Source organism: Xiphophorus hellerii, chromosome 5, assembly GCF_003331165.1.
Source record: "Xiphophorus hellerii strain 12219 chromosome 5, Xiphophorus_hellerii-4.1, whole genome shotgun sequence".
In the NCBI taxonomy this organism is placed as follows: Eukaryota; Metazoa; Chordata; class Actinopteri; order Cyprinodontiformes; family Poeciliidae; genus Xiphophorus; species Xiphophorus hellerii.
Window position 1 is genome coordinate 21770075 of NC_045676.1, and position 23805 is coordinate 21793879.

The 23805-nt window shown below is 39.9% G+C and overlaps 1 protein-coding gene across 1 annotated transcript; it reads right to left on the reverse strand.

Moving 5' to 3' along the window:
• Window positions 1-798: 798 nt before the first annotated feature.
• Window positions 799-5704, reverse strand: fgf8b (fibroblast growth factor 8b). Its single transcript, XM_032563305.1, has 5 exons — window positions 5537-5704; window positions 5366-5402; window positions 4657-4837; window positions 1771-1877; window positions 799-1604 (listed from the first exon to the last, which is right to left on the reverse strand). The coding sequence occupies exons 1-5, from the start codon at window positions 5593-5595 to the stop codon at window positions 1308-1310; spliced, it is 681 nt and encodes a 226-aa protein (XP_032419196.1). The 5' UTR covers window positions 5596-5704; the 3' UTR covers window positions 799-1307.
• Window positions 5705-23805: the final 18101 nt, after the last annotated feature.

Genomic DNA, 23805 nt, shown 5'->3' on the forward strand with positions numbered 1-23805 from the left:
TTGAAGTAAATAGTTACCACACAGAATACTACTTAAATAGGTTACAGTTTGTGGTTGTAAGTAGACAGAAAGTGGAAAAAGTCCATGGTCCTGCAGCAGGAGGCACAAACTTAACAAATTTGACATCCAGCTCATGCTTGGTGAGAGAAGCCCAACTCCTCTGTTTAGGGTCTTCCTCTCCCCTGTCATTTGGCCTTTGACGGTCATGCTCAACTGCTTCTGGGAAGAGGGTTTCTTTCTTGCTTCCCTTTCATTCCCGAATGCCTCTTCCCAGCCATTCCCCCTCTTTCAGTTGATGCCACATTTTGCCACACAGGCCCTGGTGCTCCCTCCCCCCCCCACCCCTCAGCTTCCTCTCTGCCACCCCTCCCCCTGTGTGACTGGCTTCTTTTTGATAACTGACCCCTCCTCGTGTTATTATTCGAACCCACTATTGTATAACATGCCCTTTTATATGAGGTCCCACAAAGGGCCCATTTGATCAGAGGGTTACGGTGTGCGATCGTGAGAAATGCAACTACATGGTGGTAACCTTTGTTTGAGCCAAAATGGTGGGCTGACCTCATCGCTTTTAATGCATAGCTCAGACCATTCAGGCCCAAGTCTCACTTGCTGAGCACATTGAATTCAGTAGCCTGTCACAGATATTGCCCCTCAGTTATCTAGGTTTTCAGCTTGAAGAAGACGAAGAAAAAAAACAAAAAAGCAGCAACTTTTTTTTCTTTTTTGGGGGCTTGGAGGAGGCTGGTTGGTATGCTAGCTTCTAATTTCGAAAACAACCACAAGAGAGCACACAAGCAGCTTACGAAACTCTTTAGTGGTTTTAATATACACTCTACAATAAATATATCCATCCTTTGATGTAATTTACATTTTTACAGTAAAAATATATCCTTATATGTAGAAAAACAAAACAGGTTACATAATTCTCCGAGAGAGCACGTCGACTGAGAGATGCTGTAACCACAGATAGCTGCCACGTCTAGCTTCACTTTTTAACATTCTTTTTAACGCTGAGCTGGCTAACGTCTAACTCATCATGAGACTTCTTTGTCTTTTTTTTTGAGCTCTCCAGAACGTAAAATGCCCTGATTTAATAGCCAAAGATAGGGGGAAATCTTGCTACAGTCTGTAAATAACTAGCAGATTAGATAGTGTACATAAAACCCAGTAACCAAGAAGTACGTAAGAAGTCCAGAAATGAGGCAAATAAAAAAAAAAAAAGAAGTGTGTGGGCACTTGAGTTCACACTATGCTTTCTCTTGAAGTGGTTCTTCTGTGTTGTTCCTCTTCAGTGGTTTCTGTCCTCAGCGTCCCCCAGAGCGCTGGTGATGGGAATGTTTAGTCCGCCTGCTGAGAGGCTGCGCGGGGACGGGCAGAGGGAGGACGTCGAATGGCCTCCTGTCGCTCAGCAAGTGGCCCCTCGGAAGACGCTTCATGAAGTGGGCTTCCCTCTGGTGCTGCTTGGTCTTCGAGGCCTTCCTCGGGCGGCCCTTGCGCGTGAAGGCCATGTACCAGCCCTCGTACTTGGCGTTCTGCAGGGCTGTGTAGTTGTTTTCCAGGACGATCTCGGTGAAGATGCAGTCCTTGCCTCGTCCTTTTCGCTGGGGGAGAAAAAAGCGGAGAGGTTGAGCTTTTTAGGGAGAGCTGAAACATCATCTTCAACTTCCACAAGTTTTCGCTGGCTGGTTTTATATGTGTCCCAATGACGTGTAAGAGCCACAGTAAAAGAAAAGCATTCAACATGTTGCTTCATTAAGACCAAGCCACCTTGCCAATCAGCTTCCCTCTCTTGTTCATGCATATGTAGTATCCCGTCTTCACCCCTTTGATCCGAACGCGACTCCCAAAGGAATCTGTCTCCACTTCCAGCTTAGCTGCACAGACAAAAAACAAGATGACAAGATGAGCGTGATACAAATGAAGCAGATTGTTAAACGGTGCTGCTCAGCCCAAGTTGTTAAAACGACATGAATCCCCTCTTTATCTCCCATAATCCAGCAGCCCGCCTTTAACAAGCAGCATCAAGGGCTTCCAAAATAGCATCAAATGACAGTGATTTCACATGGCCTGGCTGATGCCGAGGGCCCGTCAGGCTCTGTGCTCTGTGGGCCAGCTCAGACGGGGATAAAGGACAGTGAGAAATACTGTGGTCAGAGGGACACAACCACAAGCGCGGTGCAGCGGTCTGGGTTTGGGCTGGTTTATGGGAGCGACTCCCACCAGGAGGGTGCAGCCGAAACGAGCAGGGCAGACCTCTCTCTGTGAGCCTGAAGAAGGCTTAAAAAGTACACGAAGGAGAGAAGTGAAGAGAAAGATGCGAACTTTAACCAGTTCTTATGAATTGAGTCATACATTGACTTGCAAGGCAATGAAAATTACCCATAAAGTCGAAGTGGGTAGGAGAGAGCAGCTGGGAGGACGGAGGTGGGAAGATGGGTGGAAGCAGGGCCAGGCCAGGGTTTCTCTTAGACCCTGTGTGGAATTTAATAAGGGATCAACCTGCTGTTAAAATCATGCTTAACCTTGCATAATCTTTTGTACCATTTTCAAATTATTTTTTTTTCTCTGAACTAGTTGAGCTGGCAGTCAACTTTGATCCAGACTCAAAAAAAAAAGTCAAAAAGGAGGGGTCAAGTTTAATTGATCTGATCTTATTGATGAATTGCAGATTAAGACTTGTTGTTTAACAAGTACATCATGCAGGGAACCTGACCTCAGATCAGACACAAGCTTTAAAAATAATTCAGGTACATTAGCAGTGTCACATTTTGTTTTTTTTACAATAAGGCTCCCATATGCAGTGCTGTCAAATGACAAACAAATTATTAAACTATTAATGAGCATTAATGGTACATTAGTTAATTTCTTTTTAGCGGGATTAAATTTCACCAATGTTTATATTGAGACATCAAATGCTGAGACGTCCTTTAACTCTACTTTCCTGTTGCTTTTCACCTTTTCATGATCTACAGTCTCTCTATTAAACAAGTCTGAGTAGGTTGTTTATAAACACATCCAACTAGTAGTTTGGAAAAAAAAAAAACATTTTAAAAATGTGTGAAATGGTGAAGCAAATTAATGAAATAACTGTTTATGACTGTAATATTAACACACTGGACTAGGAAAGGTAGCCTTATAGCATTTATAAAAGTCTAGCAGTAGTAGAAGTTAAGATGACATGTTTTAGGCTTTGCAATGAAAAAAACAAACAACAAGAAAATACAAAACAGTTTGGTATCGTACATAGGAGAGTCCAGTTAAATACTCCCCTTTGGGCAACATTCGTCTCCTCTCTGGCTCTTGGCTAATGCGCTCCAGACGCTTCTTAATGGTTCATGAGCTGTATTCATAATAATTAACAATTTGTTCTGTAATTATTTGTTAACCATCTTAGGTGTGCCCTATAACAGTATCATAAAACGTTGTCCGAAAGCAGTAAAGAAAATTGTCTTAAATACGCAACTCTGAAAATATGCTCATAACAGGAATAAAGGAAACATTTCAATCAATAGGGATTCCTGGATTAAGAACTAAACTGGGAGAGAAAGCTTTTGGGTTTTCAGCAGCTGGTGTGTTTGCATATATTTACTCTTACACTGTGCAAAAGACAGGGCGTCGGCTAGTGCTACTTGATTAGAGAATTTGTTCACCCATAACAATTTTTTTTCTCTTGTGCATAAGCGCAAGAGATACTGCCCTGAGCAGTGAGACATATCAACATGAAAAATGGTTGTTTGATCTTTGTATTTAAGCTGCATTGCTGATTTCTTGGCCACGTCTATCTTGCAAAGAGACAGACATATCTTTGTATAGAAATTAATGAACGAATGAGTAAATGAGAGAATTAAATAAGATGTCTGCAGGGTGAAACTAATGAATTGTTTCTTCTACTGTTTAAGCCACCAAGTGAGAAAAAAACACCAAACACAAAGAATGTTTATTGTTTTAAATCACTTCTAAAATAAAATGCATCATTTTAGAAAATGAAAAGATTTTTTTTTAATCCACAAAATCTAAAATTATTAGGACAATTTTATTTAAAGCATATTAATTGCTTATATGGCTACAGTCATAATTATTTGACATTCATAATATGTAATGTGAAAATTCAAAAGCTCTTGGGTGCCCCCTGTTGGCCTGGGGGCAAAAAGCAGGAGCTTAGTTCGCTTATGTCTCAGACCTGCTCTACTACCAAAAAAAAAAAAAAACCCAACAAAAGACAAAAAGAAAAACTCAGCTGACTTCAAGAACAAATCTTCATTTAAGGATTAACACAGTTTGTCCATAAACAGAGGACTTTCATTCATTCATTTATTGCAACTCTTAATTTGGGCACTATCAGTTTGCTGTTTAACAACAGAGTGTCAAAACCCCCCAACTCAGTTTAAACATTTTTATTGTTTGAAAAAATGTCTCGCATTATGTTTACTTTGATGTATATTAATGAGTCTTCTTTACGAAGCTGCATTTTTTTAAACAAATATTACCGGAGAGAATATTCACCTTAATTTTTCTGCCCCCGCCCCCTCAAAAAAAAAAAGAAGAAGAAAAAAACATAGCAGTGTGTTATTTAACGAGGATTAATTAGTACAAAGTTGATGTTACGATACACACATGTCTTCTGTCTGGTCATTATATAGTGTGTCTACCTACCGTGCACCGCGCCGTCGTCCCCGTTAGCATTGACCCGCTTGTTGGCCAGGACCTGGACGTGCTTCCCACTGGTTCGGCTGTACAGCTGGTAGGTTCGGGTCAGTCTGCGGCTCATGCGGTCCGACAGCCGGCTCTGTTCGGTGACGTGCTGCTTGAAATTAGGAGGCGACTGCACAGTGTCCTACCGAGAAAATATGAAACATGTGTCATATCACAGAATTATTATTATGCATTTATTTTATCCCGATAGCTGCATCACTCTGCCGTCTAAACATTGATTTATGGGTGGCCTGTTTTGGAGACGCGTTCACTCTGATAGGCTTTTTTTTTTTTTTTTTTTTTTTTACCACCGATGATCTTTCACCTTTTCATGACTTCTTCTTATCCCCCCCTCCGCCCCTCCTTGTGCTCTTTTCTTTTTTCGCCCTCATCATTTCAACCGTCCTGCAGCCACATGTGTTTTAACAATTACCTTTTAGGCTGCAGCTTAACATTTTTCAAGATGTTTGAATAGTTGCCAACAGCCATAGCGCTCATAATAAAATGTTTTCATTGTTACTGCAGCCTGTTGAAGGGAGTTGCTACTTGCCGTTAAGTCATCGGCCAGGTATCTTTTTTTAAGTTTTACTCAAATTAATAACAACTTTATGCAGCATAATTGTTTTTTTTTAATAATTATTATTATTATTGAACTGGAAGTGGGAGTTACCTGTGCGTAAAAGCAAAGCGCCGCGAGCTGGAGAAACCTGCGGCATAAACAGCAAATAAAATAAAAAAAATAAAATATCTGTTTTTGCACCAAAAAACAAACAAACAAACAAACAAACAAAAAAAGTCAAAGTAAAACATGTTAGAATCTGCTAGCGGCTCCAACACTTACAGATAACCTAACCTCGATGTTCTCAGCCTCATCCTGTAATAGTTCAAATATTGCTTCATGAATACTTCGCTGATTCGGCTTTGGATGCCCTCAGAAATACCATTCCTGTAGATGGATGCCTTCGGTTTAGTTTGAATTAACCTCCTTGTTGCGCACCGAAAGCCAAACCCATGACAATTAAGAGATCCAGAACTGTCAGGAGTTCCGACGCAGGTCCTCTCCGCAGTCAGGAGGGGAACGTCTGGGAGAGTTAAAAGGCGCTGCCACGCTAATCCAAAAAGTTAAGTCTTGTGAAGAGCGTCGCTGTCAGCCCAGCTCCTCCATCAAATCCTCTTTGACTCATTCAGCTGTTCAAACAATGACGTTTTTGAAAGCAGAAATTAATCCCTCTTTATCGCTCTCGAAGAGTGACGATCGTCAGTTTTACGAACGGATTTCTGCGCGTCATGGAGGAGATGCTTTTTCCCCCCCCCTGAAGAGTGCGGTCATTTGTGAGGAAAGATGATGCGCGCATCTCCTTAAAAAGTGGCAAACAAAGTTGCCTCGGCTGTCAATCTATACGTGCGGATTGTAAAGTCCCTTCGTCCCCAGTCTTCCACCCACACGCGTGTTCCTTCTTTTCTTCTTCTTTTTTTTTTTTTTTTTGCGGTCGCCTCCAGTCCACATACAGCATCTGTCTCACTCTACATTTAAATGCTTTAACTTGCGGGAAAGTCAATATCCTCGGCGAGAGCAGGCGGAGCGTTCAGACTGGAGCCAAGATGAAACTGAATCCTTGTTAGGACGTTCAAGCCTGCAACGATCCGCGTGCGAATCCTTCAACAATTCATACGGAGGGACTCGTTCATCTGTACAGGTGCATCTCAGTAAAACTGGAATGTAATCAAAAAGTGAATTCATTTCAGTGAGTCAATTTTAGAAAACGTGAAACTCATAACTGGACTTGTTTCAAGCAGATTTATGTGTTTCAAGTTATTGTCAATCTAAAAAAAAAGAAAAGAAGAAAACCCTCAAAAACAAAGTTTTTTTAAAACAAATTAGAATATTATTAGAATTTAAACATTACACCAGTCCAATAAAATAAGTATTTTAATCCAAAATGTCCTTCCTAAAAAAAAAGATGTCCATGTATTCTGCAGTAAACCCCCTCAGTACTTGGCCGGAGGTCTTTTGAGTGGAATTACTGCCTTAATGCAATGTAACATTGCAGCATTGTTGTGCCGTTATAGTGGCCATTCAAGCACAGTGATAGCACCGTCATCAAAGCAGGTGTTAGTACTTTGGGCAGCGTGAGCAGGTCCTGCAGGAAAATACATTTAGTGTCTCCATAAAGCTGGTCAGAAGAGGAAAGCTTGACGTGTTTCCTGGTAGCCGATTCTCTGCCTTTACCTGATGAAACCCCGTGAACCAAAACCAGCCGATGACATGGCTGCTCAAGTCATCCGCTGGCTTTGGAAGTTTCCCACTGGACCTCGATCGACCTGGATCTTGTGCCTCTAAACTATTTTTCCTTTACACTCTCAAACCTCGATTTAGAAACAAAATGTGACCGCTTTAGACTGCTGAGCATAAGTTCAGTTCTTTTTCTCTTTAAGACACTTCTGAGTTTATCTTGGGTTCATTAGTTGCTAACCTACAATGAGGCCAATTATAGCTCATGTTATTTTTGTTGCTCAAGTTCTTTTTCTACAACACTTTTTCCTTCCTCTCAACTTTCTATTAATATGCTTGGATGTCTATGAGCTGCCACGTCTTTAGCAATAACCTTTTATGGCTTATCTGCCTTGTGGAGGGTGCTGATGGCTGTCTGCTGGACAAGTCAACAGTCTTTCTTGTCATTGTGTAGGCCGTATCTTGACATGGAAGGAGTTTGGTTCTGCTATGTTACTTTTGTGTTGAATTCATTTTCTCTTTGGACTTATTTTGCATTTTGGTAGATCCTTGTGTCTACTAATGCTCTGTGTAGATATTGGTGTCGTTCCTTTGTTCATGTTACATCACCTGTGTGTCTTAGTAATGGCCGTTTTGAGCCATCAGCACTTAGTTGCTTGGTTCATGCTTCTCAATGGCTGCAAGGCTTTTGTATTAATTCGGCATCAGGTTAATTCGTCACCTGATGCTGGTCCCATTAATCACCCTCCTCAGAATAAGTACTCCTCTGCTCACTCATCCCTTGTCCCTTCTACTGCAATGCCGTTCTTTCCCCCAATGTTGCTGGTTTACTCCTTAATCTTTGGGTTCTTAATTTCAACCATGAAATATTTTAAACATGGCCATAGCATGACTTTTCAGTTTTTTTGCATAATGTTTTTTTTACCTGAAAAACCGAGTTTCATCTAAAGTGACAAAATGTGAACGCCTGACTTGGATCACTCTGTGTGTAAGGAATCTACTAATTCCACAATTTGAAATAAATGATTGAAATATGTGAAGTTTTCAGCGACATTCATTCCTATCAGTTGGACATGCACATGATAGACATGTAATGAGTCTAAGACACTTTCTGCTGTTTCTGCATTTAAAGGCAGGTTAGATAAAAAGACAAAAAATATATATATATCCAGCCATTATTCCCAATCACATTAATCTCATTCAAGTCCAGAATCGCAGAACACTTTGTTTTCTATCAGCACATGGAAAAATTCCCTGGCATGTACTTAAGAAAATCTACAGTTACATTAAGTTATTCCCTTACTGCAGGTTAGAGGTTGTTTGAGGGGGGAGGTCTCTCAGGACAGACCCCAACATACTTTTTTTCATCTTACATATTTAAGTAATACGTATTCCATGTGAACACATGAAGCACCATGGTTTTCACATAACATCTGAAGCCGTTTTTCACATGAATACACATGCTCTCTCGCTCACAAACACCCCTCAACGACTGCTTTAGGCCTCAGGTTTGAGCCTGAAAACCTCGTCCAGGGCCTCAAGTGCTACTTTCACAGCATGGTTTCATTTGATACATCATGCAGTTAAACTGTAATTATTCTTCGTGACAATAGAGGCGCAGGGTTTCCTTTAAGCGGACGATGACCGCTGCATGTTTGCACAACAGCGGCCGCTGTAAATAACTGCCTGTCGGTGAGTAATTAATGCATTTTATGTACATGGCACCTTACAAAGATGTAAATCACAAAGTTCTTTAATGAAAAAGAGAATAAATATTGAAGTGTAATTTAGAAGACAAAAACCAGTTCAATGATAAAGATAATAAAATAGAAATATAAAGTGACATTCAACTAAATTTCAATTTGAATAAAGAGTGTATTCAAGATAGCGTAAAAAACGAAGGAAAATCATTTAACAGTCGACGTGCTACAGTCTGGAGAGAGCGACCCCTTTGGGTTTTATGCTTTGGACTATGATTAGAGTTTGGTTTGAGGACCTAAGGCCTCTAGCTGGAGTGTGTCTTTGTCTTTGACAGTTAAGTTAAATAGGAAGGTGCTTGACCTTTCATTCAGAGTCTTGAAAGTTAAGGTCAAGATTCTAACATTAATTGTAAAATGAACCAGTAAGCCAATGTAAAGACATTAAAACAGGAGTGTCATAAGCTTTTCTGCTTCTTCCAGTTAAAGAGTCTCGCTCCGCAGTTCTGGATTAACTGAAGGCGATCAAGGTTGCTTTATGTTGATGTATGTGAAAGTGCAATGCAATAGTCTAGACTCTAGACCAGGGGTGTCAAACTCCAGTCCTCGAGGGCCACTGTCCTGCAACTTTTAGATGTGCCTCTGCTGCACCACACCTGAATAGAATAATTAGGTCGTTAGCAAGGCTGGGAGAACTGATCTACACAAGGAGGAGGTAATTAAGACATTTCATTTCAGTGTTTTGTAGCTGTGGCACATCTAAAAACTGCAGGACTGCGGCCCTCGAGGACTGGAGTTTGACACCTGTGCTCTAGACGAAGGGAAATAAAAAGAATGGATGTTTTCGCAACAAACTTATTTGTTAGGAAAGATTTTTATGAATAGTGCAAACAATTCAGACTAGTAATTTTGTAGCCTAACTATTTTCAGCTAGATTCGCTATTTCTTCTGTGCTCTGTCTGGACTTTCTCCCATTGAAATGGATTTCTCCAGTAAAATTTCAACCGGACCAATCAGCGAACAGAAATTGTGAATGATGGATGCTGTTTTACAATTGTAGTCCTCCTGTAGTTTTAGCAATGGCAACAGAGGAAGTGAACAAATCCATTCAGTCCGTGTTGGACACACTTCCAAATATTGAAGTGTGTTAGCAATAACCTTTTATGGCTTATCTGCCTTGTGGGGGGTGCTGATGGCTGTCTGCTGGACAAGTCAACAGGCTGTGGCTGTTATTGAATTAACAATAACAGCCACCTCATGTGGCTCAGCACTTCTAGCTTCACAGAGGATGGTTGCTTACAGTGCAGGCAATTTCTGGTAAGCTTTACAGTGCTGAATTGGTGCATTACCTATGTCACGGCCAAACATTTACCATTGGGTAAAATGTAAAACTTTAACACAGTCCACAACTCCAGGAAGCAGTCGTTTTTCCAACCCTTAAGGCCTTGGACATGGAGCTGGTTTCTACCAGGCTAGTAATTTTTGAGAAATCGACTGGTAAAAACATGAACATTTCTTAAGTTTGACTAAATGGCAGAAGTCAAATGACCAATGTGTTGCCTGAGTAGAGGTACATCTGTATATTCAGTACACCTAAATGTCATCTGCATAAAAGTGACATGAAATAATAATTAAAAAATCAAAAGTACAGTAATAAAATGAGTCAAAAATAAAAATATGTGCCACATATCAGATCAACACTCTCATTCTGTCATACTCTTTGAAATAACACTTTTAGCTTACTGTTACACTGAAATAGACTCACATCAACAACCTGGTCATTTTCTGTGCCCACTTTTGTACCCGGTCTTAAGGAGTAAAGAGGAATATTGCATGCAACACTTCCTTAAGGTCCTCTGATTTGTTTCCTAAACAGTTAAGTTACATAACAAGTACAAAAAATGAATATTGGGAAAACACTTTTATTCTGATATCAGTGAAAAGTTGAATACAGTTACTGGTGCACAATTCAAAATCCAAGAAATAATTCGCCGAACACACAAAAAAGGCGTAATTTCTGCTAACTATCCAAGATGTGATGACACCAAACATTTCTAGCAACATAAGTGTCACAATATGCATTTTTTTCTTAATCAAGGCAAAAATATTACAGCAGAGATCTACAGACGCCAAGCCTTAAATGCGATTATTGTCCCTTTGACTCCGATTTGTGAAGCTTTATAAACGCAGGCTCTCACCCTCCATGTGTGAACATGATGGGAAACTGCTGCACAGAGAGGCAGTATAAGAGTAAATTACATTACATATATAATTATGAGAGTTTGTTCAACATCTTAGCTGTAAATCAGTCATTTTGGCCCATGCTGGAGACTTAAAGGGTGAAAATGGACTGGCTTATTAGTTCCAGCGGGACACTGCAACAAGTGAATTCGCCATATGGAACAGTTCAGCACTTTGTTTTAATCCTGTTTGAAGCAACAATTAAAATATCTTGAAATAAATTCCACGTGAATGCCATTAAACTTCAAAAGCGCACACTTATCTGACTAAAAACAAATGATGCAAAGAAATTAGTCAAAAGAAACCTGGAAGCTTTAGATTAATCATCTCTTCAGAAACTGCTGTTGCAGCTTCATATTAAATGATTCAGACAGAATTTTCTGTTTTAGGGTTAGACCAACTGAGACTTGAGATAATATGACATTTATTGTTTTCTTAGCTGCATATTAAGTCAGACTATTTTATATGCCAGTGTAGGCTGCGCAAATTCTGCTTAACACTTAGCAGGTGTGACTATTCTTTAACGAATGAAAACTCCTGGTGCCTTTTGCTGACTTAAATCTCCGTCATTTCTCAGAACGTTTTTAAAAGTACTTATAAATATTCTGATAACTATTGTTATTTCAATTCCCAGACTTTTAATTCACTGGCAGGAACCCACACATTTAGGTCAAGTGTAGAGAAAATCCTGAACAGATTTTAAAATTCAGACGGTCATGATGATGTGATGTAGAGTTCAGATAGTGAATCTACATTATAGTTGGAATAAGGCTGACTCTTTATCGGCCATCTTTGCCCCTAACATGCTCTTATACACCCAATCTTTTTTGACCAGTCAACTTCAAAACAAACTATGACAGGTCTTAAAAACAGCTGCACTCTTCTGTGTGGAGCTTATTTCTATGGAAAGAATAGAATAGAATAGAATAGAATAGAAGTACTTTATTCATCCCAGCAGGGAAATTACTTCGCAGTTACAGCATAGAGACAAGACACAATAACAACTACCACTGAGTAGTAGTTGTAAATAAAATAAAAAATAAAATATAAAATGCTATAAATTGTAAAATATGAAATGCTGTTCATATAAAAAGCAACTTAAGAGCAGTCCTTGCAAGATTAAAAAAAAAAATGCAGATATGTATATGTAAATATATGTACAGCAAGTGTGCCACAGTGCAGTTGTGCAAAATTGGACTGATTAGTGCAGAACAATGATTTAGCTTTTATTGTACAGTGAGATGGCATGTGGCAGGAAGGATTTCCTGTATCTGTCCCTACGACAGCGGAGCTGGAGCAGCCTATGTGAGAAGGTGCTCCGCTGTCTGTCCACTATGTGGTGGAGAGGGTGCTGTTTATTGTCCATAATAGACAGAACCTTCTTCAGTGTCCTCCTCTCCACCACAGTTTCCAGGGACTCCAGCCTCAGTCCCAGTACAGAGCCAGCTTTCCTGATGATTTTGTCCAGTCTATTAGAGTCGCTGGCTCTGATGCTGCTTCCCCAACACACAGCAGCAAAGAAGATGGCACCGGCAACAACACTGTGATAAAAGGTCTCCAACATCTTGCTGCACACATTGAAGGATCTCAGCTTCCTTAAAAAATAGAGTAAAAGATAAAGATTTAAAGTCAGGGATTTTCAATGTCAGCGAGCTGTTTAGAAATTAAATCAGCTGTAAAGTTTATAGAAGCTTCAAGAAAGGAAACTGTATTATCTACAGAGGCATGTCATCGTTTAGGCAGTCTGGCACCAACAGGGTCGGTCTTTCGTGGAACATGCAGAATTTAAAAATGTTGGCTTTTAGGAATCTCGAGACTGCAGAACTGTGCGACACCTACTGCTCTCTCTCCACCATAAACATTGTGCCAATATGAGTGTCATCTTTTGTTCCATCCATCTTCTGTTCACCCTTTGTCCCTAATGGGGTCGGGAGGGTTGCCGGTGCCCATCTCCAGCCTTGTTCCGGGCGAGAGGCGGGGTACACCCTGGACAGGTCGCCAGTCTGTCGCAGGGACATACAGGACAAACAACCATTCACACACACACTCACACCTAGGGAGAATTTAGAGAGATCAATTAACCTGACAGTCATGTTTTTGGACTGTGGGAGGAAGCCGGAGTACCCGGAGAGAACCCACACATGCACAGGGAGAACATGCAAACTCCATGCAGAAAGGGAATCGAACCCAGGACCTTCTTGCTGCAAGGCAACAGTGCTACCAACTGCGCCACTGTGCAGCCTCTTTTGTTCCTAAATTGATAATTAATTATTGTTTAAAGTAAATAATTTAACATTTTTTACACCTTCAAAACGCTGAAGCATTTTTCTCCAATGTTCTGACAAGATGTGTTCAAATATGTGATGATATGGTGCACATCTAGGTTTTGAGGAGTGAAAATCAGTTTCTTGTAAAAGAGTAAATAACATATATTGGAATTTTTAGTTGGTTTTTATTTGTACAGATTCCTACATCTAATAACTTGGTGATTTTGTTTTTGCTTTAGTAGATTTACAGTAAAGAGAGAGAGATACAGCTCTCTACATCTGTCCTTTTGAGTCAATCACTGATTTATTTCACAGTTTTGTGTATACAATTAAATTTGTTAATTTCTTCAAAAATACAACATATGTAAATATATTTGAAATGTAAATAACTATACACAAATTGAAATCAGAATTGACTAAATTCAGTATCGTCAGAGAATTACAAAATTGAAGACTGGCCAAAAACATTTCCAATCAGTCCATTTCCAGGTTAGATTGTCTCGAATAAGTCATTTAGCTGAAAAGAAGGCAGGAACAGCTCTAGGTCAAATATCTGATCATCCTGGGAACAAAGAAACAACTTTATTGGACTAGTTCTAAATATGCTTCACAAATACCAAATTAGAAAAGATGTAACACACTGGATAAAACAGGCTCCGTTTCACACTTTTTTTTTAACATGTGGATGATTGTAAGCTTTCATGTTGAGATGTACCATAATCAGGTGACAAAAGCAGAAACTGATGAAGTTGTTTTTATTTTCCATATCGGTGCCCTTCTTATTTTACAAAGGGATTAAAAGTGCAGTAAAGTGGATTTCTTTGGAGAGCATTTAAATGACCTTTCATAAACTTTTCTTCACTTTATCCTCTACCTCTACTCTACCTTAGTGAGATCCTGTTAATCAGCACTGACTTGACGCTAACAGGCTCTGACCCACATTAACACCTCAGTTTTTAAAACCAGCCTGGAAACATTTGGTCCTGCTCTGCACGCCCTGCAAATCCTCTGTTCAGCAGTCATCAACAACAGCCACTCATAATTTAGAAAAGCTTCAGTCTCTGCAAACGCAAGAGCGGCCTGTCAGGAAAGTTTAGTTAAAATTCTCCAGACTGAACATGAAAGGTTGCTGCTGAAACCTGATCAAAAGCTATCATTTTTTTCCCCCTCTTTGCTTTGTTACATACCTAACTGTCGGCTGCCTGGATCCTCCAGCGAGAAGCTTTTTGGCCGCTTCAAGAGGAGAGTTGAAACAGGACCAAGCTTTGCCCCAGATTTTTTTTTCTTTTCTATTAGCCTCCTAGTTTATCTCATTTGAATCCTAATTTTTCATAAAGTCTTACATTGACTATCATTGAACACAAAACGTCCCAGAGAAGACCACAGCTACTAGTTTCCCAGGTCAATGGAAATGGTGAATAAAAGTAAAAGAAAATCAGCAAATAGTAAGTATGGGTGTGTTAGGCTGGGAGGAAAATGTGTGATGGTGTAATTCACTCAGTGTCCTCTGCTAGTCCTTCTCTTTGCCCAAACCTCAGTGGCTTTTGAGAAGAAAATCTCTCCAACCACCTGTTGTAATTATGCGCTGCTGCTTTGTTGCAACAACCTGAACCACATAATGGGCCTCAAACCACATCACCTCGACAGCAATTTACCTTGAGCTGGCCCGGGAGTGTGCTGGCTCACATCCAGTGCGTCACAGAAAGTCACAGTTTGTTTCTTGCGCAGGAGGAAGTGGAAGACGGCTGCACCGATGAGCCTGAAACATCTCAGGTCTTTGATATAATGTTCACCCAATTTTAAAACTTTGCCTCACTGTCATATCTAACAGACAGACTAAATTTTTAGTCCAATGCATTTTCATAGCTGGGTTGGGAGTTGTAAGTAGTTGTCAATATTTTATGACCTACATATAATATTTTTATTTTAGGAGAACAGCTGAGGATTGCAAGATTGTTAATCTCATTTTATTTGTGCATCTTTCATGCCCAAAAGTAATTTATCGCCACAGCATGTAAATTTGAACCCTTTAAACATCTGTATACATTAGACAGTTATAAAAAGTAAGTTTCAATCTTTTAAAAATAATGTTGTAACCACGGCATTCACAGTGATGCAGAAGTAAGCACTGCCATCTTGGATTAGGTCTGGAATCCCTGCCTGGTGTGTTGGACAAAGAGTTTGCATCTTCTTCCCATTAATCAGATTACTCTGGGTAATCTGGCTTTCTCCACAGTACACCAACATGACTGGAAGGGTATCTTTGTACTCTAATATTGGCCTTTGGTATGGGGAATAGACTGTGTGACTTATCCACTTCCTCTCACCCAAGGACTGGTGGAGAAAGGCACCATCCACTACCCTGTAAGGATAAGCAGAAACAGACAATGGATGGATGTTTTGTTTATTAAAAAAACGAATAGGTACAATTCTATTGCGTTTGTTCCACAACCGGTGGGTTGCCAGTTCGATCCACGCTCTGTCCACCTATGTTGTTGTGTCCATCGGCAAGACACTTCACCCGTCTTGTCTCCTGATGGTGGTCAGACTGCCACAAGGCGCCTGTGGCTACTGTCCAAAAGCTTTCCACCATCAGTGAATGTGTGAGTGAAGGCGTGAATGACAGAATGTAAAGCGCCATTTACAATTTTCCAGTTTGATGCTTCCATCACCATTGGTATCGATGAATGGGTACTTTGGTAGTTAAAGCAACTTTCGCCAATGTCCTGCAAGACTTGACCTTATCTGCAGTAGAGATCTTGACTATGGACCGTTCATACTCCATGTCCCCAAACTCTCTTGAGGTGATTAAAAAGCTTCTTGGTAGTAAGGCCCTGATGGTGGATGAGATTCACCTGGAGTTCCTTAAGGGGGTAGTTATCCTGGATTGGCAGATCTGGGTGGTGGTTGAGTGTTTTCCAATTGCAGCAGGATCACACTCCTAAGACACCCAGGTATGGTCTCGAAATACCACTTGCCACATGCCACGAAATACATCTTGCATTAATTAGTACCATGTACTTTTCACTGATTGATCAGTGTTGTTGTTGGTATAAAGTAGGTATGCCCTGAATGGGTCACTAGCCACAAGGCTAACACATAAACAGATAAGATGAATCATCATGACTCAGACTTTCAACCATGTCTCTCATCAGCCTAACATATTCTGTAGATTGGGGAGAAACTCGGAGTACCCAGAGAGAACCCACGTCAGAGCGCTTCTGGTCAAGACTGGAACACTGAGACTTCTTGTTGCGAGGAAGAGCCACCATGCATCCCGCATTAGTAAATCTCTGTTAGAATCATCAACACCAGAAAAGTTCAGGCAGAATTCTGACTGATTTTTATGACTGAATTGGGTTTTTGGTCAGTTCCCATGTACGAATATTGAGTATGCCTATTGGGCACCGTAAAGTATCCATGAGAAAAAGAAATAGTTAGTCCTTCAATGAAATTAGCCCAAAAAGAAATTGGATTTCATTTACTCAAAACCAAGTTTTGCATTAAAATTTTGCCCTCAAAATAAAATTTTTGGGAGGAGAAAGTAACTGTTTTTGTGATATACCATAGAAGTGAGGCTATATAAATGTGGGAAGGTGGAGAGGTTAGACATCACCTGGAGCGCTCCAGTCACACAGTGGTGGTTAGTGAAGACTGTGTGTGGGTGGTGTCGCTCTGCCGGAGCCTGAGAAAATTGTAGCAGTGAGAAAAGCTGGAAAATCCAGCATTCAAGCTACATCTGAAGTACCTATTCGTGTTTGAGTGGAGATCTTGAATAAGTCTCTAACTGGATGAAATGACTGTCTGGGAATGACCTCGGTGTGTAGAAGTGATTAAGGGACGCAGTTTTGCATAACGACTTTGAGCGCGGTGTTCCCAGTGACATTAAAGAAGTCCTGCTGAAGTTCTTTACCAGTTGTTGAGCACACTGACACTGTTTTTCAGTTTTTGCTGCTGTTTTATGTGTTCCAGCAATAACAGCATTATACACTCAGACTTATGGAACTTAAAAATATAAGTAATTTAGCTGGAAAACCAAAAAGCCCTGCAGTGGCTTCTCCATCAACATCTGGATGGAAAGAAGTATGTGTGTGAGAGAGCAGTTGTATGCAGTAAAACAAAGCTGCAACAGAAAGCTTGTCATTAGCTCAGTCTGAGCCATTTTGGATGTTTTCTGCTGAATTTAAACCCTTATCCCACCCGCTTCAGCGTGACTTACTCTTGTAAACACATAGAAAGTAGCATTGAAAATGCTCTAACAAAGTCAATAAGAGCGGACATTGTTAACGTCGTGGGGTTGGTGCCCAACATCAGGTAACCTCTTCATAGTTCCTCACCTGTCTCTTCGTTCTTACAAATCGTCGCCATGATGCTCTTTTTCTGTCACTTTGTTCAAACTCTGCGTTTTCAAGTTTATCTTCATTTTCCTGCTCATTCTAGTGTAATCCTTCCCCCCACTCTTTCTGTCTTTCTGCCTTTTTTTTATTTCATGCGTTAGGCAGTGGACAGCCAGAGCAATGGCTTTACCAGACCTACCTGTAGGGCTGCTTAAGGCGGCTCTTTCATCTGGGCTCTGGAGAAAGAAGCCCCTGGCCCTAAAACAGCTGTGTGGAGCTGGGAGTGAGAGGACTGTGAAAAAAGGCAGAAAAGAAAGAAGGGAAATTCAGTGGTCTTCTGGGAATCCTGCCTCCGTATACCTCTTTGCTCCTTTTTTCCCCTTCTTTGTCTTTAAGTCCATCTTTCTCCGCCTCCTTCTTTCTTAATTTATATGTTATCATCACTGCCCAACAACAGATTTGATTAAACTATTTTAAGCCATTTTAATTCTGTCTCCTGAGTTCAATCTGTCCTTTGGGCATATGAGCTTATTCTTCAGGTATATGCTTCTGATATTATTTGTCTCTCTCTGATCAAGCTTATTTTACTTAATACCAAGACAAAAATCCCAACATAATGTGCCATTTTATTAATATTAACACAAAAAGGTAATCTGGAGTACGGTGAATTTTAATGAGGGGGGTAAAAGAAATGTTAAAACAGGCCCATATATTGCAGATTTATTTGTTTAACAGTATTACTAGAAATACTTAAGTACCACATGTAATTTTAGGTGCTTAAGCCCAAAATTATCCATGCATCTAATTGGATTAAGATTTGAATTTACTGTCATTAAGTGAAGAATCTGGTCACTCAAAAGATGACAAAAGCAGTGTAAAAAGAGTGCCAGTTTAACAATTACTAATAAAATATCCGTTTGTATGTCAAAAATGATCATCCCTAAGAAAATATTCATAGATCATCACAGCAATCAAAGCCTTCTCACAATTGCTGATCGGATTTTTGTTTATTTATCAGAAATAATTTTGATGAATTATGTCTGACACTGAGTTTTCTTGCCAACTGTGCTTAATTGTATGAACAGACATTTTGAACCGACAGAGAACGCACAAAAAATAAAAACTGATGTACAGAATTTTCTTACCTGATTAACTTTATGCTCACAAACAACTCACACAGTTGCCGTGGGTGTCAGACTAATGACATCCTTTTTGAGGTAACAGTTTTGCGGGTTGCAAGAACTGTATTGAGTCCCGCTCCATTGGTAAAAGCAACCAACTATGAAATGAAATCCAAATGGATTTAATAGCTGCAAAATATTGACCAACATTTTGCTTCAGTATTTAGGAAAGAATGTTTCTTCCTATCTGACTAAATGTGGCAGAAAGGCTCTAATTTCTCCTATTCTTTGACAAGAGTCCTCACCTAGGAGTATAAGAATGTAAACCTAATGTTGCACAATAATACTAAGACTTTGTATGAAATATATACTTTCAATTGTAACATTAAAAAGGTAAGAGCAACTCAAAAAAATGAGGAATAATGAAAAAAGTGAACTAACTTCTGCATCCTCTCTGTACATACTAACACACTTAATTGTAATAAGATTTTATTTTCCTGACTACTTCAATGTATTTTTTGTATGAAGGATAATAAATCAGTTAGCAGTATATGTCATATAGATTGTAATAGCAATTCTGAGAAATTGCTTAACAGTCATGTAAAATCTATCAAAAATCCTCCATGAAAAGGTTTTAAAACAGCGCGATTCCAACTCATTGCTATTAGAAGAGTTAGATCGAACAATCTCCTTTTTGTCCAGAGTCTTAGAAGCCACTTAAAAATGGAGAATTTAATAGTAAGTCAGCACTTTGGGATTACTTTTTGAATATTCCTACAGCGCTGGTTCTTCTTGCAGTTTAAAGCATTCTTTAGAGGATGTACAAAACTGATCCGTAAACTGCGTCTTTCTTTTTTTCCCCTCCATTTTTATCTTTCTTCCCCAAGAGAATCGGCAGACAGAAAGAGACTGCCAGACTTCAAAATCTCGAAGAACAGAGTAAGATGAAAAGATGAGAGATGTGGGAGGGAGGGCGACTCGAATGGCTTGGTATGGCAGGTAGCAGAGCGAGGAAACAGAAAGAAAAAAAAAGGCCGCTTTGAGGAACAGACGAAGAAGAAAGTCAGCAGAGGACGTGGCTGGTGTTGAGTGCTGTTGTGTTTGTTTAGTTCTCTTCAAAGGTAAGCCTAATTATTTTACCATGCTGGGCCTGCAGGGACTTCAGGATTCATGGCCTCCTTTCAGCTCCTATCTCCTCCGACTGAGTACTTAACCCTTCGTCTCCCACCGGCACTGAAAGGGCCGGTCAAGCAATGTCATGTTCAGAGGAGCATAAGGACTATTAACTAAATACTTTGACTTTAAGAGCTGGATTTTATTCATTTGGAAATGTTTACTTGTTCTTTGCACATATAATGCTGTGAAAAAGTATTTGCACCTTACACATTTTTTCTGTTTTGGATTTTTATCACACTGTTTCAGATCATTTAGCAAAGATAACTAGAGGAAATTCAAAATGCAGTTGCAGTCATTGCGCCATAAGCCTAACAACTGATTGTCCCCTTGATGGCAACAACTGCCATCAAACATTACTGACAATTGATAGTCCTCTGGACTTGATCAATCGTATACAAGTACAGACCATTTACCATTTGCTGGCGTTCTTTGGATCATTGTCTTGCTGCCTAATTCAAGTGTGATTGAGTTTGAGGTCATGAATGGATGGTCAAACCTTCTCCTTCAGAAGTTTCTGGTAGAGTGCAGATTTCATGATTTCATCAAACATGACAAGTAATTGGTGCTTTGCTACCTCTACTGAAGTAGCAGTGGAGATTATTGTCAAAATGTAACTGATTAATATTGATTCTTGACGACTGAATAAAGAATTGCAGGTGACAAAGAAATACAAATGGAGAACACGTGTAATGTCGATAATTTACCAAAATAAAGCAAAACTGAGCTGAAGTGAAGTGAACATGCAGATCTGTGTTGGAGTTAGCTGAGACCTGCGAGACTCAGACCGACGTAGCCGGGTTAGCAGTTGCCTGGTGATTGTTTCTCAGTTTATTCCCAAGGTAGACGGCAATGGAGAGCGATGGAAGGTGAACTTGACGATGAATCCAGGTGAGTGTCGTCATAGGAGCAGTGTGAGGAGCGGCAGTGACACTGGAAGGAATCGAGTGGTAGGAGGTGATGAGGAACCAGGAATCCATCAGGGGAGTCATCTGGCGTTCACCTTTGGGAAGCCGGTCCTCGAAACGCTGCCCCTGATTGTCACCTGATGAGCTCCAGCTGGAACCAATCCTGCCTTCACACCCTGCAAAGCCAGGGTGTGAAGGCAGGAGAAACATTCATTCACACACACACCCACACACACCCACGCACACCCACCCACACACACACACACGCACCCCCCCACACACACACACAGAGGATGCATACAGCTCAGAGAAACCAGCAATGGTGTTCTTTTACTGAAATTCTGTCTTAGCTTTTTGCCTCTCTAGCATTTCAAAGGTGGCTCTTAAAAGCAATGTTTCAGAAGAAACAAGCAATGGTTATAGAAGTTATATAAACTATCACCTTGCTTTATCAGCTCTTTTATATGTTTTTATCAATGTTAGGGTAGTCTTCTGCAACAGAATGGTTTTAGTCTTGTTATGTTTGTTAGGTACAAATTACAACATGCATGATGTCTATTGCTTTGTTGGACCCTACAGACTGCGAGCCAGTCAGAGGAGAGTTAAAAAGTAAACATTTAATGCAAAGAAAGTCTACACTTACAGAAATTATTAAAACAGGAGGAAAATCAATCTACAGGTTGGGCCATAAGTTTCCATACATAGAAAAAATAAACATTTTATATTGGGCAACCGTTTTTATTTTTGTGGGACTCTGTGTAATCGCTGCACATCTTGTACCACTTTGTGGTTGATCTGCAACATTTCCAGTTTTCTAAAACTTGAAAATAAGTTTTGCCACAGTGTCATATGTGATGCTTGTTCCACGTTTTCTGTTAAAGTTTTGTGCAGCCATGCAACCGCTTCCCAATCCATCTATCAGCATAATTTCAATTCTTTGCTCATTTGCCAAATGCATCTTCTTGGGTATCTGAAGTATAAAAGAAATATAGATTCTACATTCTACTATGTACGGAAACTTATGGCCCACCCTGTAGTTAAAGGGAACCTATTATGCTTCCTGGAACACATTAGAATAAGTCTATGGGCTATAAAAAATATGTTTATTAAATTTTTTACACAAATTATTCTCCGATAATGAGATTTCACCTGCTCAGTCCCGCCTATCCTGCGCTCCTATCACAATGTTCTGCTCAAGGGCTCTGTGACTTTTAATTATATAAACTACACTCACACTTTCTACATGTCAAACAGATGAACAATTGTACAACGATACTTCTTTGACCCAGAGTCAGACCCAAAAGGAGAAATGGAGCCTCTTTAATCGAGAGGCTTTTGAAATGACTAATTTTCCAGATACTAAAAAACATTAACTTATTGCCAAAAAACGTCAGTTTTTTTCTTCTTCCAGCATTTAGACTGTTTCTAGAAACAGACCCAAATGGAAATACAAAAACATGCAAAAAGTTAATTTTGCCTAATGAATCCACTTTAAACCAAAGAGACCGTCGACACATGTTGACAAAATTAAAAAGAAAAACAACATGATGTCCAAAAAGGGCAAATAAGCTTTCAACTTTTACACGTTAATTTGTCCATTTCGAGTGTGTTTCTGTAAAGAAAATTAAATAAATACTTAAATATAGGAATATTTTATTTACTTCATTTAGTGTCATATAGCTCTGGAAAAAATTAAGAGATCATTTAAAGTGGTCAGATTTTCAGATTTTACTCTTTATAGGTAAATGTTTGAACATTGTTCTTTTATTCTGTGAACTGCTGACATGTCTCTGAAATTCCAAGCAAATATTTTGTATTTATTTGCAGAAAATGAGAAATTGTCAAAATAACAAAAACGCTGAAGAAGAAAACAAGTTCAAATTCATTTAGAAACAACAATAATGATGTTTTAACTCAGGAAGAGTTCAATATTTAGTCAATATTTGGTGGAATAACCATGAGGGTTTCAATGGGTTCAGCGCAGTGGTCTCTTCACTTTTTACAGAGCTGTAGGTTAGACTGACAAATATTACTAATTTGGATCCATTTTGGCATTTTGTGCCTATGTGAACAAACATGGTCAGGTTAATTGGTGTCTCTAAATTCTCCTTAGGGTGTGAGTGTGTGTGTGTGTGTGCATGGTTGTTTGCCCCGTCTGTCTCTGTGTTGCCCTGCGACAGACTGGTGACCTGTCCAGGGTGAACCCCGCCTCTCGCCCGGAACGTTAGCTGGAGATAGACACCAGCACCTCCCGACCCCACTAGGGACAAGGGTGTTAAAAGATGGATGGATGGATGGATGGGTGGATGGATGGATGGATGGATGGGTGAATAAACATGAATGTGAACATGTGTATGAGCCCAGCACAGCACAGCTTTACCTGTGAATTGATTTAGCAGGCGGTAAAATGGCCTCTCCTATTGTTCTGTCTCTCTGTTCTGTCACCAATATAAATAAACAGGACATAAATAATGAGTCTGAGCCTTACTGAGGTGCTGGTATGCAGGTAATCAGATTTTGTTTCTGTCACCAGGCCAGGCCAGGTATAGCTGTCTGTTCCTGTTTCTTTCTTTAAGCTAACAGGCTGCTCCCCTCTAAAGCCTCCATACATCTGAGTCCAATAACCAGGTTCGTCCACATGGCCGAGAAACCAGATTTCACTTTGTTTCAAGTTCTTTTTAATTTAGAAGTCACGGTAAACGCTCACATTTACTAGACGTTTGACACATTCATAACACATCTACGAACATGGAATTGACATCTGTGGAGCATACTTTCTCAGTACATCTGGACCGTAGCCGTTTAATTGTGACAGCTGTGACTCAGCTCACTGCATGCTTGTAGGAAATTTAGATAGTTCGCACATTAACATAATTAACTCCGGGAGGATTAAATCTTCCAAAGAGTTATATATTTGTTCAGGACTCACTCGGCTCGCAGGAACAAAAGCATGAGGATAAAGAACAATGAAACCCACTGACTCCGTCAAATAAATTGTACAGCAGAAATGGTGTCAGTGATCTTGTTTGCTCAGACCTGGCAGGCACACAGCAGATCAGTTTACATCAAATGGGAATGCCACTCACTATAGGAATTTATATGTGTTATTACTGTGGTCTAGACAGTCTTAGAC

Coding starts and splice junctions, on each gene's coding strand:
- fgf8b (XM_032563305.1), bottom strand. CDS start 5,595: ATGAAGCAATATTTGAACTATTACAGGATGAGGCTGAGAACATCGAGG. Junction 4,838..5,365: donor CGCTTTGCTTTTACGCACAG/GTAACTCCCACT, acceptor TTTTCTCGGTAG/GACACTGTGCAGTCGCCTCC. Junction 1,605..1,770: donor GAGGGAAGCTGATTGGCAAG/GTGGCTTGGTCT, acceptor TTTCTCCCCCAG/CGAAAAGGACGAGGCAAGGA.